Genomic DNA, 17,624 nt, shown 5'->3' with positions numbered 1-17,624 from the left:
TGCTTAATCCCTCTACAACCGCCTAGAATTCGTGAAAAAATGACTTTATTCGCTTATCCAGTTTGCGTTCTACTCCAGCTTTCCTGGCTAACTACTAAGCTTTCCAGGTTCGCTACTCTAGTTGAACTCGGGTTTCCCTACAAAGTCTTTCTTAATTGGCCCTTACCTGCCCTGCCCGTACTATTACTAGATTGAGCACCAGAACCGAACTAAGGCTCGTTCCATTATAAATTTATCCTAAATTGAAAGCAATGCGGATTAGCACAGAAAGCCTGGCAGGAAGTATTTTATTTGAAGAATTGAACAAAACTCAAATTTCTGTAAATCATTAAAACGGGACTTTCTTTAAAGAAAAAAGGTCTCTAAGGCTGGTTCAAAGCCCTATTTTAGATAGGAAAAATCCCATTTAATTCGGGTTTTATATTCTGAAATTCCTTATCCCCACTGAGGGAAGTAGCTAACCTAACTTCATATGGATTAGTAAGGATCAACTGGGAATAAAACTCAACGTTGCGAGCTCCAAAAGTGATCCTGGAAGGCCCACGGGTAAGCAAAGATTCGAATTCGAGATTGGCAGAGAAACGGCCCGTGCGAGCACGAACCAAAGGAAGGTGCCAAGCCGAAGTGTACAAATCTCATAGGTCAATATCTGCTCAGTCTCTGTTAGCAGCTTCAGTAGGATTCAGGTCTTTTCTTTCTTTCCTGCGAGTGTTGAAGTGGGGAAGTCCGGATCAATCCGTCGAAAGAGAAGCCATCTCAGTCTAAATGGAAGTAGACCAAGTAGTTTCATAGGAAGAAATGTGAAAGTAGGGGCTGCTAAGCGCCCAGACCCAGAATTCATTGAAAATGGAGTTCTTGGTACCGGTCAAGCAGAAATAATATGAATAGCGAGCCAGCACTATATTTATAGATTGGAAAGAAGGGACTCTCCAAAGAGAGGCCCGAGCGGAATGAAGTTGTGCTAAATGAACGAGTTGTCCAAAATGCCCCTTGTTAGCTGTCGCAGGAAGTGGTGAGGGCTCAGGAAGTGAAGCAAGCTCGACCAAAGGACAAGTCTGTTCCTGCTTCGTCCTTCTATTCCCGATTGAAGAAAAGCTTAAATTTCTTCCACTCTCGCCACTGATTCTACTGAAAGTTAAGTCACAACTAAAATTGAATGAACTAATAATTCAATTGATTTGACTTCTTTCAATGAAAGTTTCCGGGATTCGCACCTACCATAAACTCCCAGTCGTGAACTTCCTTTACCTTTAAGGAGAGGAAGGGGAGTTCTCATTACACAGGATGGAGAATCAATAGAATAGACCTCTTCCCCCTATTGTCGACTCGGAACGAATGCTTGAATGCTCTGAGGTGAAGGAAAATGAAGCAAAGGCAAAAATCCTCAGAACGAAGAACGAAGTTAAGAAAAAGAGGTTAATGTTGAAATGGAATTGGCTGTTGCCGAAAAAGCCTTTTCTCCCGAAATTTTTTGCTAGCGGACCAGCATCCTTGAGCGGAAAGCTAGGGATCACCCATTCTTGTTAAACAGTCTTTTTATAAGCCTTCGAGAATGCGTTTTAAGTTAAGGCACGCTACGCCGGAAGTACGAGAATCCTAAAAGAATTCCTTCTGTTGCCAGAGAAGAGAGTAGACCGAAATGGTCTAGGGAAGCTAGGCTATGCTTGGTCACCAGAATGTAATATCAGGACAAGTCATGGTCTAAGTCCCTATCTTCCTGTTAGCAGAGGAAGTAAAGTTCTACTTTTTTTATATTGATCAGCAAAGCAGAATTACAAGATGTGGGAGAGAAAAATAAAGTAAGAAAGAAAGGGGAAGGAAAATTTGATTAGCTATAGAGAGCAGACATGATCAATAGTTACGATACGAACAGAGAAGGAACTGCAAATGGACAGAATCCGGTCTTATCACTTTCCTTCATTCCTGCTGCACATTCATATGTTGTTCTCAGATGTGGCACTTTCGGACCGGACTAGAAGCGGCTGCAGATGGACCATCATCCGATGTGGGACTTATGCCTTTCCGATCGGATTAATGAGACTCGGATGCTATCGACAATGAGTATACAGAATTTTCATTGTACAGCTGTCAAAAGCTAGAAGGGATAATAGGCGTAGATCTGAGTAAGCAATCCTCGCTAGGAAGACTAACATTAGCAGTCGTTAGGCCTCAAAGAAATCCCACAAAAAGTTATCTACGACTTCAATGATTTTTGTCCTAAAAAAGCATACTCTTTTAGGGAGATGACGCCCTCTCTTACTTCTATATATTAAAATTGCTTTCTTCCGGCTTAGCCGAACTACTTACCTCGGGTCAGGAGAGTCACCATTACCGCAGCTTTTACTCTGTTGGGTAGAAAGGACACGGGGATGAAAGTAAGAGTGATTGACCGGACTTCATTTCAAAGGAAAGTTCTTTAAATTCTGACTAGATAGACACCTACCTTCATTCCATACCAAAAAAGGTAGACAAGACTGCTCTATCGGTTAGGACTAGAACTCCAAGCTCCTAAACTTCTAACTCATAGCTTTACTTTAGGCACTCTAGCTATAAGCTTTTTTCTGCTATTGCATTTTAAAAGAGATTACCTTGGGACAGGAGATTATGCGTTTCCGTTAGCTTTTTGCCCAGTTGAAATAACAACTGCTCTTTCCTCCTGATCTGATGGATTGACCTCGCCAGCTCGCTTTTCAAACTCAAATCAAAGCTTTAATAAAAACGTACTTTTAAACCTATTAAAAACGAAAACGAAAGAAGCCCGCATCCCCACTTTTCTTTCCCACCTTCTCTCTTGGATGTTTCTCACTCTAGGAGTCAGCATCAGTTATAGAAGATCTTTCTTCTTTTAAGGACCCGGAACTCAACAGAATCAAGGATGGTAGCTGACTAGCACTCACAAGAAGGCACTGATGTGATGAGTTTCTTGATTTACTAGTCAAGAGATTCTCCGGAGGGCTATTACTAAAGATTCCAGAAGGAATTTCCTAATCACAAGTGGTACGGTCCCAATGAAAGTGTCTCTTAGCTGGTTTACAGGCTTCGGAAAAAGGAAGAAAATAACAAGCACTGTCATAACTCCAAGAGTGAATTGCCGTAACTGCTCAGGATGTTCTTTGTCGAGTTGGGCATTCATTGATTTAGGATTGGATTTTTTCCTTAATAACTTAGAGTGGCAGAGATTGCCGGGTTAATGCGTTAAAATATATGACTATGTTTATACGAAATTTAATAAAATTAAATAAAGGGTATCATAATCGGAAGAGTCTAATGCCTTCCTATCCTTAAGGGCAGTCCTTGCGGAAGTTGGTGCTTAGCTTAGCCGTCCAATCGTGAAGTGAAGTTATCATAAGCGGATTTAGGGCTGGCTTCTTCCTGAGCTCTAGTTCAGTTCCTCGGATTGAGATAGAGAGCCTACCGACCCCTTCCCTTACTCAATAGGACTGGCTATAGAAAAAGTTAATATAGATAAAGTAAGGTGTGAATGATTGTCTTGTCTAAGGCTGACCGTACCTAGTGCTTTGCTTAGTTAGTCGTTTACCTTTGCTTTGGAAAGCGGTTCGGAAGCAGCTCTTATAAAAGGGGCACTTACTTTCATTCCTGAAGGCTATCCTAATTTAGGCCTCTCCCTCAAAGGGTTCACCTCGTCATTAGGTAGAGACGCCAGCAGAATATTCAATCATGAACCTAGTCCGTTGGATATCTTTCCCAGTACAATCCAATCTGCCTCGATAGAACAGAGCCTACTATCCCCAAGCCCTTGTATAGTAGGCTACACCAAGCATAGCCTTGCCTATTGATGAGGTTTTTTCCTCACGGGGCAGGAAACCTATCCTAAACCATTGACGTCTAAAAGACAAGTTCTTTTGTCAAAAAAGGATCACACTCTGGCTAAGAGGAATTACTCCATTTCCCTTTCTTCTTGTTCTTGGGCAAATGTGCGTATTATCTATGATTGGTATCCCAATAGTCAAGATCTTATACCAACCTTTAGAAAGAGGAGTGAGAACGCTCGCCCATAGGACGAAACGAGCAGGTCGGGCAAAGGCTGATGCCAGCACTGGTCCTCCTACTTTACTATCCTAATCCGACCAGTTTTCAAGCTTTAACAAGCCTCTTTCTCTCCCCTGTTGAAGTAGCTTTTTTGTTATCTATTTTTATATATCTTTCCCCTTGCGATCCAATTAAAGTCTCCTTGCATGTAAGTTTCGTCCAGTTCCCTCTCAGCTCTTTCCCGTAAAAATGGATAATATTTTTTTGGGTAGTGTAGAATATAAAAATATAAGTATAGGCTTTCTTCCAATATAAACTCTCCGGGCAAGAGTAATATAAGGCAAGTAAGTTATAGGTGTAAAGCCAACAAGTCTCTTTTACACTTGAAAAGATGACTGACAATACCTATCCTTCGCCCTCTTCTTGTTCAGTAGAGTCATTTTCATCCCCCTTTACGCGAGTTATAGTGCCCTGTAATCGAGTTGGATTCCCTTTTTGTTCCATTCTTCCTATTGGCTGAGTAGTTTAAAGTGTAAATTGCAAACAAAATAGCTAACAAGTCAGTGTAAGAAAGAGAGTGAGTGGGATAATCAATAGAAAATATCCATTCATTCGGACTCCCAGTAAGAAAACGTATTCATATTGCTTTATATTGGGCCATAGCTAGCAACTCACCGTACCAAGCGCGTTCACCCCGGAAGGATACCCTTTGTCTATGTCAGCCAAACCAGATGGGACGAGACTAGTCCGGTCAAGAGATAGAAGATGATCATCTAGCTATAGCTCTTATTATCTTAGTTGCTTTTTAGTCTTCACATGAAAGGTGCTATTAACTAGAAATAAGATCAGTACAAGCAAGACTTTCATTTTCCTATTGTTATCCCAAGAGCACATTCTATTTGAGAATAGTTAGTAAGACTAATTCGAGTAAGCAAGTCCAGTGCTATCGGTTACAAGTGCCTCTTTCGCCGTCACCCATGGTACCAGTTCATATTTGGTTACCCGAAGCTCATATAGAGAATAGAACTTGAACGAGGCCTTCCCGACTTTACCGTCTCAAGCAAGCCTGAACGACCTTACTGTCTCAACCCTGACTGACGACTAGCTTTACTTGATAGAGTTGCCTTCCATGCCCGGTTAAGTTCGCCCTTAGGGGAAAAAGCCTTTCCTTGCCTTACCGGACAGTAAGAATTTAATTGCCTTGAAAACAAAACAGAAGTACTACTTTGGATACGCTATGATTCGCATCTCTCATTAAACTTTTATAATACAATCTATGTCCTACTCTTTTAGTTTTAGCTTTCTTCATTGAGTAAAAGGAAATTAGCCTTTCAAACAGAAGGCATATGATAGCTCATTCCCGGACTTATTTATATCGTAAGAGAGAGAGAGAACCTCCTATGCCCAAAGACTCCCATGCTTTCCGTTGGTCAACAACCAACCACAACTCACTATAATTCTTCACTACTCGTACAGGAAGGTAAGAAAAACTTGCTTTTCTGGAGGGAATCAAAATGACGTAAATCCCAATTTTATGACCCAGGAACAGATTTTGCTATTACAAGTAGAAATAGAATTACAACTCGAAAAGGAAAAGCAACTAGAAAAGGAAAAGCAACTAGAAAAGGAAAAGCTATTAAAATTACAACTCGAAAAGGAATTAAAAGTAGAAATAGAATTACAAGTAGAAAAGGAAAAGCTATTAAAATCGCTTGAGTCGCTGCCTTGTGAAAGAAAACATCATATGTAAGTAAGTAGCATCTCGAATAGAAATATCCCTTCCAAATATCTAATATAAAGTTAGATTTCTATTCAAAAATAATAAATAGAAATTGCGTAGCGTAAGAGAAGAAAATGCCCAAAAGTCCCATGTTTTTCTTGGTTGGAAAAGCCCAACCGGCGACTTCCGTCTTCCTGAATTGGGAGAGCAAGAACAAGTCCCTCTTCTTTTTTTGGGGGGGGGCGGAGCAGTTAAAGAATGAACCAACCCAAATGATTGTTCTAGAATGGCTATTCCTCACAATTGTTCCTTGTGATGCAGCGGAACCATGGCAATTAGGATTTCAAGACGCAGCAACACCTATGATGCAAGGAATAATGGACTTACATCACGATATCTTTTTCTTCCTCATTCTGATTTTGGTTTTCGTATCACGGATCTTGGTTCGCGCTTTATGGCATTTCCACTATAAAAAAAATCCAATCCCGCAAAGGATTGTTCATGGAACTACTATCGAGATTCTTCGGACCATATTTCCTAGTATCATCCTGATGTTCATTGCTATACCATCATTTGCTCTGTTATACTCAATGGACGAGGTAGTAGTAGATCCAGCCATTACTATCAAAGCTATTGGACATCAATGGTATCGGACTTACGAGTATTCAGACTATAACAGTTCCGATGAACAGTCACTCACTTTTGACAGTTATACGATTCCAGAAGATGATCTAGAATTGGGTCAATCACGTTTATTAGAAGTGGACAATAGAGTGGTTGTACCGGACAAAACTCATATACGTATTATTGTAACACCTGCTGATGTACCTCATAGTTGGGCTGTACCTTCGTCAGGTGTCAAATGTGATGCTGTACCTGGTCGTTTAAATCAGATCTCTATTTCGGTACAGCGAGAGGGAGTTTACTATGGTCAGTGCAGTGAGATTTGTGGAACTAATCATGCCTTTACGCCTATCGTCGTAGAAGCTGTTCCTAGGAAAGATTATGGTTCTCGGGTATCCAATCAATTAATCCCCCAAACCGGGGAAGCTTAAGCGTAAATGAAAGAGTAGGGTGAGGGATAAGGGGGGAAGCCACTAAATTGAAGGCTTCGCTCGCTCGCTCTAACGTTCGTTTAGTAAACAGCGAGTGGAGTGCATAAGCCCCTTTAGAGATAGGGGCGAGTACTACACGAGCTCGTAAGTAAAGTACGGAACGAGCCTTGTCTACGAAGCAGAGCGGCCTCGTCTTGCTTGCTTCTGGCGAAGCTTCTAGCACTAGATAATAGGCATTCTAGTATGGCAGGAATACTACTTTATAGGCCGACCACTACATAGGAGCGATATCGAAGCCAAGCCGTATAAAGGCGAGCAGCCCTTATAGCAATAGCAAACGGCCTACTTATAGCCCTCTTTTTTCCCCGGAAAAGAAAGTTTTTTCGGGTGTCTCAGAGCGCGGTGAACACGGGTTCTGACAATAAATACGGTGTTTCTGGCCCCTGGATCTATGTTGCCCCGGAGGTTACGAAGTAAAGGCTGCGCATGAATGGATGATTGGTCCGTCGCCGATCCTGATTTGGATAGGGTGATTTAGTTCAGATTGAAATCGAAGCTTGGGTCGTGAATGAAAGTAGAAGGCGCCAAAGGCGAGGTAAGAGTGCGAGACGCCGTTTATTTAGTTAGCGAGATGGAAGAATCTAATGGGTTTGTTTCTTCACTTCGTTCCTCCCGTTGATCAAACTAGGCAAGATGTACCAACCGGGGAGACTGGCCCATCGCTTAGCGAGTAGGCTCGGTTTAGCTTAATGAAATGGAGATTTTTCCAACAAGAGGCACGCAGTAGCTCAACCTTGGGAAGAGGCACACACAAGGTTACCATGGATTTGCGAGTGAACCAACCGCGCTTGCTATCAAAAGAAAGAATGATTCGAATCAGGGAATCGGCACGGCCCGAACCCCTAATTCTTCATGAGATGTCTTTGGCCCGAGCCCAAACATGGATTAAGGCTATCCGACCTCACAAAGATTGCTTCATTTTCACAAATATAGATTCTCGAGGAGGCTATGGAAGATCCAGATAGCTTCGTATTGCCTGAATCTGAGCCGGGGTGGGTGATGCAATTGTTCTTGATTGGCCGTGTATGTATGCCACTTTGTGGTCCCTCTTTATTCTGGCTGAGCGGCGGTTATCTGGGGGCTCTGGGCTTCCCCTAATAGCCTGTGGTCTGTTGGCTCCTCTTAGTCCCTCAAGTAACTTTCGTACCTTGTAGCGGTTTCTTCTAAGGCTGTTTTGCCAACACCACCAATTGAAAGAGAGTCAGCCAGAGATGGTGATTACTTGGCTAAGGTTCTGAAAGAAAGACCATTGCCCTCTAGTTATTAGCCTTGTTTCTGACAAAATTCCTGATCCTAGGCTCAAACCGTTTAGGTTTTTTTTCTATGTGGACCAAGCATGATAATTTTAAGCAGGTTGTTGATGAGGAGTGGAATGATTCTGACTTGGACATTGTGTCCAAGTTGAGTAATTTGTCTGGGAAGCTGTATGAATAGAATAAATAAGTTTTTGGTCCATAGAAAGAAGAGGATTTTGGCCAGAATGCAAGGGATGGCTCTTTGTAGAAGATATTCTCCTTTCTTAATTCAACTAGAGCATAATTATCAGAAGGAGTATGAAATTTTTCTGGATCAGGAGAACTTGTTTTGGAAACAGAAGTCCTTGGTTACAAGGTGGGGACAGAAATACAAAGTTCTTTCACATTTCCACTCTTTTAAGGAGAAGAAGAAACTAGATTGAAAGGTTGAAGACTAGTGATGGAATTTGGGTTAATGATAAGGAGGCTATCAATAACTTAGCTGTGGAATACTTTACCTTTTTCTTGAGCTTAATTCTGATTCCATGGTTGTGGATTTACCTAGATTATTTCCTGTCATTGAGCCTGTTGATCTGAGGTAGGAATGTGTCTGAAGAAGAAATTAAAGATGCTCTATTCTCTATTGGCCCACTCAAAGCCCCAGGGCCTGATGGGTACCCTGCTACTTTCTTCCATAACTGCTGGAATAGTTGTAAGGAGGACATTATCAAGCTGGTTTTGAGCTGTTTCTCTTCCGGAGACTCTCAATGACACAATTATTGCCTTGGTTCCCAAAGTTCCCAGTCCAATGTCCATGCAGACCTATTAGCTTGTGTAATACTGTTTACAAAGTGATTTCTAAAAAAATTGTTAGCAGATTAAGGCCTTTGATGAGCCATCTTGTGAGTCCCAATCAGGCTAGCTTTGTGCCTGGGAGATTAGTCAGTCGGGTCAATCAGTAGTGGTGGAATTGTCCACACCACAGGAGCAGAATGAGAAACTGCTCAGCCAGCACAGCCCGCCGCACACGAAAGCAGCAAAGGAAGAGCGAGCGCGCTACGTACGCGAGCAGCACGCTACGCTAGAACGTTATGTACAACGCAGAGAATGAACGCGAAGGCTCCAGCCCCGTGGCATCGGGTTCGCTTGCATATCTATCGCCCCCTCGATCGCTTTAAAGCGCGTGCTCCCATAACGCTTGACCCCTTTATTCATGAAAGAAAGTGAGTCGAATTCGCTCTTCTCTTCTCTGCTGGATTAGCCTCATTGGATGCCGCAACCCATGCTTCAATCTGGTCAAGGCATTGGCATTGTTAACCAAAGACTGAACCGAACCGAGCTCTGTTGCGTCAAACTGACGCTATTCCAACCGCTTACAAACACTAATAGGTAGCTTTACTGACTGCATAGTATATATAGGAATGGAAGATGTCACTGATTGAATCAGAGTAGCTCTCCCAGCCAAAGATAAAGATTCGGCTTTCCAAGCAGCAAGCCTTTTTTGGCTTTTCTCAATAATCTCCTTGTAGGTGGACTTGGTGACTCGAGAATGGATGAGGGGCACCCCAAGGGAGTTACTTAGTCAAAGAAGAACCACAAACATTACTTATCTGATGGGCAAGACCAGCACCAATATTAGGAGAGCAAAATATCTTGGACTTTTCAAAACAAATTTGTTGCCGCACAAAACCAATCCAAACAGACTCGCTTTTACTTCCTCCATAAGCACAGGTCTGCCAAGAGCAATTATCTTACTAGAACCAAGAGAGGGAAATCCGCCAGGGAGTGAACAAATATTCCCATTAACAGATTCCTCAATGAATAAAAAGCTAACAGCTAAGTTAAATTTATTGCTTATTCTCTTTTCGTAGACGCGGAATGATAATTGAGAATCATTTAACGAAACGCCGAGAATCTCGTATGTAATGAAGTTAGAAAGTTCAGGAGAGTGAGAGAAAGTACGCCCAAAACTCCCATGCCTTTCTGGACCAACCAGATTTCCGACAAGTCTTTCTGTTATAGCAAGAAGCGGAACTACAAGTGAATCTTATCCGAAATGGATCCTATCAAATATTTCACATTTTCTATGATCATCTTTATTTTAGGTATTTGGGGAATCCTCCTTAATAGACGAAATATTCTTATTATGTTAATGTCAATTGAATTAATGTTATTAGCTGTGAATTTGAACTTTTTGGTATTTTCCGTTTCTTTGGATGATATGATGGGTCAATTATTTGCTTTATTGGTTCTAACGGTGGCAGCTGCGGAATCCGCTATTGGGTTAGCCATTTTCGTTATTACTTTCCGAGTCCGCGGGACTATTGCTGTAGAATTTATTAATAGCATTCAAGGTTAAACATGACTCCTAGAGAATTACAAAGAAGTTCTCTTCTCCTTTCGTTCTCTTCTTTCTTTTTTTGGTTGGCAGGGTCAGGGCCTTTCTCGCTGGGCGAGCGCATCCGATTCAAAAGTCCTTCCCGTTCAGTTTCTGCAAGGATAGAGATAAGCTTTCATAATGAGATTTACTTCCACGAATATGCATGCCAGAAAGATGCTATTTGCTGCTATTCCATCTATTTGTGCATTAAGTTCGAAGAATATTTCAATCTATAATGAAGAAATGATAGTAGCTCTTTGTTTTATAGGCTTTATCATATTGAGTCGTAAGAGTTTAGGTAATACTTTCAAAGTGACTCTCGACGGTAGAATCCAGGCTATTCAGGAAGAATCGCAGCAATTCCCCAACCCTAACGAAGTAGTACCTCCGGAATCCAATGAACAACAACGATTACTTAGGATCAGTTTGCGAATTTGTGGCACCGTAGTAGAATCATTACCAATTGCACGCTGTGCGCCTAAGTGCGAAAAGACAGTGCAAGCTTTGTTATGCCGAAACCTAAATGTTAAGCCAGCAACACTTACAAATGCCATTTCTTCCCGTCGCATCCGTCTTCAGGACGATCTAGTCACAGGGTTTCACTTCTCAGTGAGCGAAAGATTTGTCCCTGGGTGTACGTTGAAAGCTTCTATAGTAGAACTCATTCGAGAGGGCTTGGTGGTCTTAAGAATGGTTCTGGTGGGGGGTTCCCTTAGGAATAAAGAAGACAAATAGAATCAAATTCATGTTCATGCTAACAGAAGAGCGGATCCAATACCAAAAAAAGACGACCCCCTAACCGAAATACCTCACCTCACTTACGAAGAAATAGTTGGAGCTGGGCTCCGAACTATGAGAGTTTGCTTTTGTTTCATGTTTCTAAGAGCGGTCTGATCCCTTATTTGATCAGACCGCTCCTGGTGTTCAAACTAGTCATTAATGGTCGGCTTCATTGGTACCCTTTCGGTATGCGTTGCGAACACTTTCATTTTTTGCGTCTCATCTTCTCTAGAGAAGCAAAACTTTTTCGAATATAGCCGATGGTCCAACTACATAACTTTTTCTTTTTCATTATTTCCATGGTCGTGCCTTGTGGCACGGCAGCACCCGTACTATTGAAATGGTTTGTCAGTAGAGATGTTCCCACAGGCGCCCCTTCTTCCAATGGTACTATAATTCCTATTCCTATCCCTGCATTCCCTCTTTTGGTCTATATACATTCCAGGAAATTCATACGCTCCATGGACGGAGCAAAAAGTGGAGTCTTGGTCAGAGCAAGCCGCCCTATTCTATTACCAGACATAATTGAGAGAAGCTCATCCGAAACTAGAGCTAGAAACGCCTTATTTCGTTTCGTTCCCGTTCTTCATTTCCTTCTTCTCGCATACAAGGGCGACTTATCATATTTAGAATCGTTCTGCGGTGTGCTCTGTTTACTATTCTTTCGTACTCTCTTCTCTTTACCACGCGATAGGTCAGCGAAGCGTGAGCGGGCGCGGAGAAGGAAACGCCAAACACTTCGGCCTAACGGGAATGAGCAACGACGAAATGACAAGATGAGGTGCTCCGGGCACCCCCAAAGAAGGGTCGAAGGTTTTGGGCCTGTAGCTTTCCCCGTCCCCCCTTCCTCGAGTGGTGCTTGTGTGAGGGGTGCGCCACCAGAAATCGGGCTTGAAGCTCTTTCCTTACCAACGAGCCGACAGCCGATGGCTGTTGGTCACGACTACTACCAAAAAGCTCCAATGAAGATGAATATTTCACATGGGGGAGTGTGCATCTTTATGTTGGGTGTTCTTCTGTCGTGCGACCCGGCGGCCTATGTGCGACCTGTGGCCCACGCCTCCTATTTGTTCAGGGCGGGCGGCGTGAACTCTGATTCGATCCGGGTATTCAATCCCGCCGCTGAGATGCTCAGTTGACCCCTTAACCTTGATAGGAAGATGGCTTATTCAATAATTCGTGCATAAGGGTAAGGAACTTTGGATGAACTAATGCGAATGGGTGTAAGCCTCGCTGCTCAGAAACACCCAGTGCTGACCACACTGAGAGACACGAAAGCGCAGGTAACGCCAGTTGGCGAAGTGACGTTAAGCATCCCTAGCGGTACGAAAAGAGAGGTCGTGATGATATCATCTACGTCCGTACCGCTCCTCGTGGAGTAGATCCCGCATCCAACCAAGTCTTTGACCAGGGAACGGGAGAATTCCCACTACCGCTGGCAGGCCAGCCGGGCCGTGAGCGCGGTGGGAACGGGCTCCCCAAAAAGCCAGCCCCGGGCCGGGGTCAGCATAGAATGAAGGGTACGGCCCTAATGTTGTGTTGGCAAAGCCAACTTCTTGGGCTACGGGCGGAGAAGAGCGGACGTGGGGACCCGGGTCGGGGCGCAGCATAACTAAGAGAGCCATTCCATTTAGGGCGAGACAGAATGGGCGGGCACGAGCGGTCTGGTGTCCGAGCCAATTGGTCAGACGACGAGTACTTCACTTATTAGATTAGTATTAGCCGCCTATCCCGAAATGAAATGGGACTGAATAGAAAGAACGCGAAGCGCTGGCGCTATAGGATCGGTTTTTTTGGGGGGGGATAAGCTTGTGAAGAAGCAAGCTTATCCCCGCCCCGCTCGGCAGCTGCTGGGTTGGGTCTCCCCATCTCTCCTAAACTCCCCCCGGTCTTCGGCCCGAGCTGTATGAGGCAGAAACTCGTCCCACGTACGGTTCGGAGGCCGAGCCCTACCCCAGCAGTAATGGTGCGGCTTAGGTCAACTAACACAAAGAAGATACAGTTCACTCAACGATTGCCTTTGGGTTCCGAACTCCATATGGGGAAGGAGCGGTGTTGTTTGCGAGGTCTCGATCATTTACATGGGCCCACTTCTCATTCCATTTGTGGAAATTTGATGATCTATAAACCGTCCCTAACGAACGATCGGCTCATGTTTGAGTATGATGAATCACTTCGCGCTGGCCTGTTGCTAATAAACCTTCCGGCCTCATATAAGAACGGAAAACTGGAGCATTTTCTTCATCGGTGGATGAAGAGTCGCGAACATAATAATGTCTGGTTGACCATGTTCCCAGAAAAAAGATACTTTCGAGAAACGACGAGCACGACTGAAGTGGCTATACATACAAATCCATTTACGGATCTATATGCTTCGATTGGAACTGGAAGTTCCAGAGCAGGCGGCTGGTATACCACCATAATGGAACTGCCTTTTATTTTTTTTATTCGGATAGGATTTATGTTGGCTTCGTCGGGAGGCTCGCGTAGTTTGTTACGTCAGCTCAAAAAGGATAAGTTGCGTTGGAATTGAGAAAGTTCCGTGGAGTTCATAATTGCATAAAAGGAGTCAAAGTAGTGGCTGCGGCGCGTCGAGGCACTTCTTCGACGGTCCCCGTCCGCCCCGCCTGCCGGCCCGATCTGAAGAATTCATGGGCCGGCAGGCGGACGAGACAGAATGGGCGGGCACTACTAACCAAGCCTAGTTCTCGCCGATAGGCGCTGGTAGCTTGCTTCCAAGCCCTGCCTTATATAAAAGTTGTTTGTTGTCATGGCCCGAAGGAGCCTTAAGCACTTGTACAATGCTCAAGTAAAGGCTCTGGGCAACGAGTAGGATGGAGCCTTTACTTGAGCATTATATTAGTGAAGCGCGCCATATATATTGAGGGAAGGGAAAAGGGGCCTCTTTCCTCGCGCGATGGTAGAGGTCGATCCCCTATCACCTTCGGTGCCTCCTTGTGGTCCTTCTCTTTAGCCTTTCCTCGGCCTTTAGAGCTAGTTGATAGGCCACTTTCCGCATCTGATGCATCGAGATTTCATCTTGGATTTCTAACCTCAAGCCCTATCAAGCAAGGGATTCTTCGTCGGATTCGTTCAAGCCGTTGCGAATAAACAATTGGCAGAACTCCGCAAGTTGTTATAGGAGTAGGGGCTTTCTAGTATGCTTCTCTCCCCCCTATCCTTTAAAGCGAAGTGGAACCTTTGGAACAAGCTTTGGGCCTAATCGGAGGGTAGAAATTTCTCCCGCAACCTCGATCGCATATTGTCTCATGTACTTCCCTTTGCCTTTCTGCTCACGCCTTGCTTGGACTTGATCCCACCAAATTGAGGCATGACCCGTGCTCAGGAATTTAACCTTCGCACACCACCTTGGATAGTTCTTTCCAATCAAAGAACTTCTCCGCGCTACTTAGCCAATCAAGAAAGTCCTCGGGATGCAATCGGCCATGGAAATCGAGAACGTCCGCTTTGATCCCAGGATCTTCCTTTTATTTCGAAGCCCTTTAAAATTAAAATAAGGCCCGGATCAAGCGCTTCCTTATAAAAAAAAAATTGGCTGGAACTTCTTCTTCTTCATGAATAGTTCTTTGATCATGTGACCGGATCTAGTCGATCGGATTAGAATCGGAGGTCTTGAACTCGAGTTTGTGAGAAACTCTTGCCGCCACCCTAGCTCTTTAATTTAAGCCCTTATATTTCCCTAAAAAGAAGACCCGGCTTCTTCTTCTTTCTTTTACGAATCCGGCAAGCGAAAATCCTTTCTTCTCTTGGGTGATTGCTTGAGTTAAGCCTTCTTGACTAGTTTTGAGTCTTTCAGTCCTTGGATGATCTTTCGGGTCTTAGTACAATGGATTCCATAGGCTTTTCCCGTGCTCTTCCGAAAGAAGCATCCGGAAATTACTTGTCATGGGCTTATGCGATGAAGAATGATTTGCTCGGGAAAAAAGAATCTTGTGCTTATGTGGATGGGTCGCTTCAATTTCCCAAGACTAGAGAAGGGGATTTTCCTACAAAAGATGAAAAGTGCTTAGCTTCAAACGGGATGACTTGTGTACTTCCTTTGAGCCCCATATACACCGTCGCCTCTTTTGCGACTGCTAAATATTTTTTGGATTACATAAGTAATCTTAATTATCAGGATGATTCTCCACCCTTCTATCAGTTGCAACATGAAGAACATGCCTTAGCTTATGGGTAAAATAAAGAAAGAAGTGTGCTATACTATTTATTATTACCGAAGGCTTTGGCTTCTATGGGACCAGCTGAACATGAGGGACCCCTTTCAAAGAAGATAGGGGCACCGATTCGAAGGGTTCTTGTCGGGAATACTTTCATATAACATAGAATAGCCTTATAGAGTATAAAGGGGCTCTCTAAGTTTTTGATGGGCTTGAGGCCTGAGTTCGAGAATGTTAGATCCTCAATTCAACATCGAGTTCCTCTACCAGACATTGAGAGAGCAGTTGCTGATGTGAGATCCGAGGAGACTCGACTTGAGCCCCTTTACTTAGGTTGGGTGCTGGGGGTCGATCTTATATTACTCAGGGTGCTTCAGATCAGGTTCTTGCGGCTGAACATGCTTCGGGACATCGACCCTATGGTCAGAATCTTCAATCTGGAAGCTCCGCTGGTGCATCAGGCCAACGAGACATGTCCAAGATCGCCACTATTGCAAGAAGCGGGGTCACATGATTGCAGACTCTCGTAAGCGGCAGAATGCAAATTCTCGCCGACAGTCAGACACAGCTCATCTTGCTGCTCCCCCAGAGACGCCTACTGAATCGGAGACTTCCTAATCCCCTTACTCCATAGGGCCTCTGCAGCATTACTTCTATGATCTTAGGAGCACTCCCACACCCGACACAGATAGTTTTACCCCACGACAGCGGAAGCAGATTCAGAGGTTGAATCCGTCTTGTCATATCTCTTCCTCCTCTGTTACAGGTATTTGATCCCCCTTACGCTTACAACATAGGGGGCTGCTTACTTTCTTCGGGTGCATCGAAGAATATTACAGGTGATTCTTCACTTCTTTCTTCTCTTCGTTCTCCATCTTAGTTCCTTTTTGTTTAAACTGAAAACTCCGAACAATTCCCTCTAGCCAGTCTTGGTACTCTCTCTCGTTATCATCGAATATGTTCTGCTCTTTTTCATTTTCCCGCTCTCTCAGCGAATCTTCTTTCCGGCTTGAAAAAAAAAATGCTTATATTCACTTCTCTCCTACCTCCTGTCTTGAACAGGATCATGCGATAGGCCCTTAAGGGGATTGGGAAGGACCATAGAGTTGGCAAGCTCTCTTTTTTGGAGAAACTTCGTTTACCTCAGTCTTTTGCCTTTTCCGCTGTGTCTGGTGTTGTTCCCTCCCCCTTTTTTGTTGTGGCATCGTAGATTAGGACATGTCTGCAGCCCAAGGCTTAGATATTTTTTTTTCTACTGGAATGTTGGGGTCTGTACCTAACATTGAGATTTCTACTTATATGGGTTGCAAACGGGGAAAAGGCTCGGCCCTTCCTTTATTTAAGAAGCTCTTTCTACTTCTCCTTTTGATCTTGTGTCCGAAGTCCATCCTGCCCCTCTGTTATCGAAAGGAGGATCATCCGTATATGTTATTTTTGACAGAACAATGAAAAAATTTACTAAAAAAAAGGGTTTTCCTTGGGGGTATATCTCCGCTGCCTTCTGAACTCTGCTTGCTTCAACTCACTTCACTTACAAAGCGCTTTCCCAACGATCCTGCCCCCGCACTCCTCAGCAGAATGGAGTTGCCGAGCGGAAACATCGCCATATACATATATTGGAGACAACTTGCTCTCTCTTGCTCTCAGCTTCAGCCCAAAAAAACTAGGGACAGAAGCAGTTTTGACTGCCGTATCTTTTTTGAACCGAATACCTTCCTCTGTCATCTCTGGTCTGTCTCTTTTTGAAAGAAGATTGTCTACCCCGCCTGACTATGAAGAGCTTCGAGGGTAGGCTGCAGCTTCGTCTAGTCTAGAGCCGGGCGCCGTGTAGGAAGACTCGCCCTAGCCACTATAGCGACCCCACCCCCAACTCTAGCTGAGAAGCACCCTCCATCCACTTCCCCCTTTCCGTGTGCCCAAAAGCCCGCCCGCCCGGTTTATGAGCCCCTTTCCGATTCCCTCACCCAATCTCATGAGAAGCAAGCCCAGCAGGCCCAGCCTTAACCTGTCCCCAGACAGCCAGCCCTCACCAGGCTGCTGGAATTGCTAAATGCTCCGCCACGAAGCAAGCTCTCCCGATCCCGAAGACGACAGATGCGGAAGTGGCTAAAGAAGTCGGAGGAAGAAAGTTGTTGGGCAATTGTATGCGCGAGGGTACATTATAAGTATTCTGAGAATTGGCAACATTGACAGAAAGGGGAAGAAAAGGGGGTAGGAATAAACTTT

The 17,624-nt window shown here is 44.1% G+C and overlaps 4 protein-coding genes across 4 annotated transcripts; all 4 read left to right on the top strand.

The window, feature by feature from the left end:
- The first annotated feature begins 5,982 nt into the window (after positions 1-5,982).
- Positions 5,983-6,765, top strand: cox2 (cytochrome c oxidase subunit II). The gene has a single exon. The coding sequence runs from the start codon at positions 5,983-5,985 to the stop codon at positions 6,763-6,765; it is 783 nt and encodes a 260-aa protein (YP_010438152.1).
- A 3,351-nt stretch (positions 6,766-10,116) lies between these two features.
- Positions 10,117-10,419, top strand: nad4L (NADH dehydrogenase subunit 4L). Its single transcript has one exon. The coding sequence runs from the start codon at positions 10,117-10,119 to the stop codon at positions 10,417-10,419; it is 303 nt and encodes a 100-aa protein (YP_010438151.1).
- A 159-nt stretch (positions 10,420-10,578) lies between these two features.
- On the top strand, positions 10,579-11,175 carry atp4 (ATP synthase F0 subunit 4). The gene has a single exon. It carries the CDS (start codon positions 10,579-10,581, stop codon positions 11,173-11,175), a length of 597 nt encoding a protein of 198 aa, YP_010438150.1.
- A 305-nt stretch (positions 11,176-11,480) lies between these two features.
- ccmFc (cytochrome c biogenesis FC) lies at positions 11,481-13,753 on the top strand. The gene is made up of 2 exons: positions 11,481-12,240; positions 13,203-13,753. Exons 1-2 carry the CDS (start codon positions 11,481-11,483, stop codon positions 13,751-13,753), a joined length of 1,311 nt encoding a protein of 436 aa, YP_010438149.1.
- Positions 13,754-17,624: the final 3,871 nt, after the last annotated feature.

This window comes from Malus sylvestris, mitochondrion (assembly GCF_916048215.2).
Source record: "Malus sylvestris mitochondrion, complete genome".
Lineage (NCBI taxonomy): Eukaryota > Viridiplantae > Streptophyta > Magnoliopsida > Rosales > Rosaceae > Malus > Malus sylvestris.
This window is presented reverse-complemented; position numbering and strand designations above follow the sequence as displayed.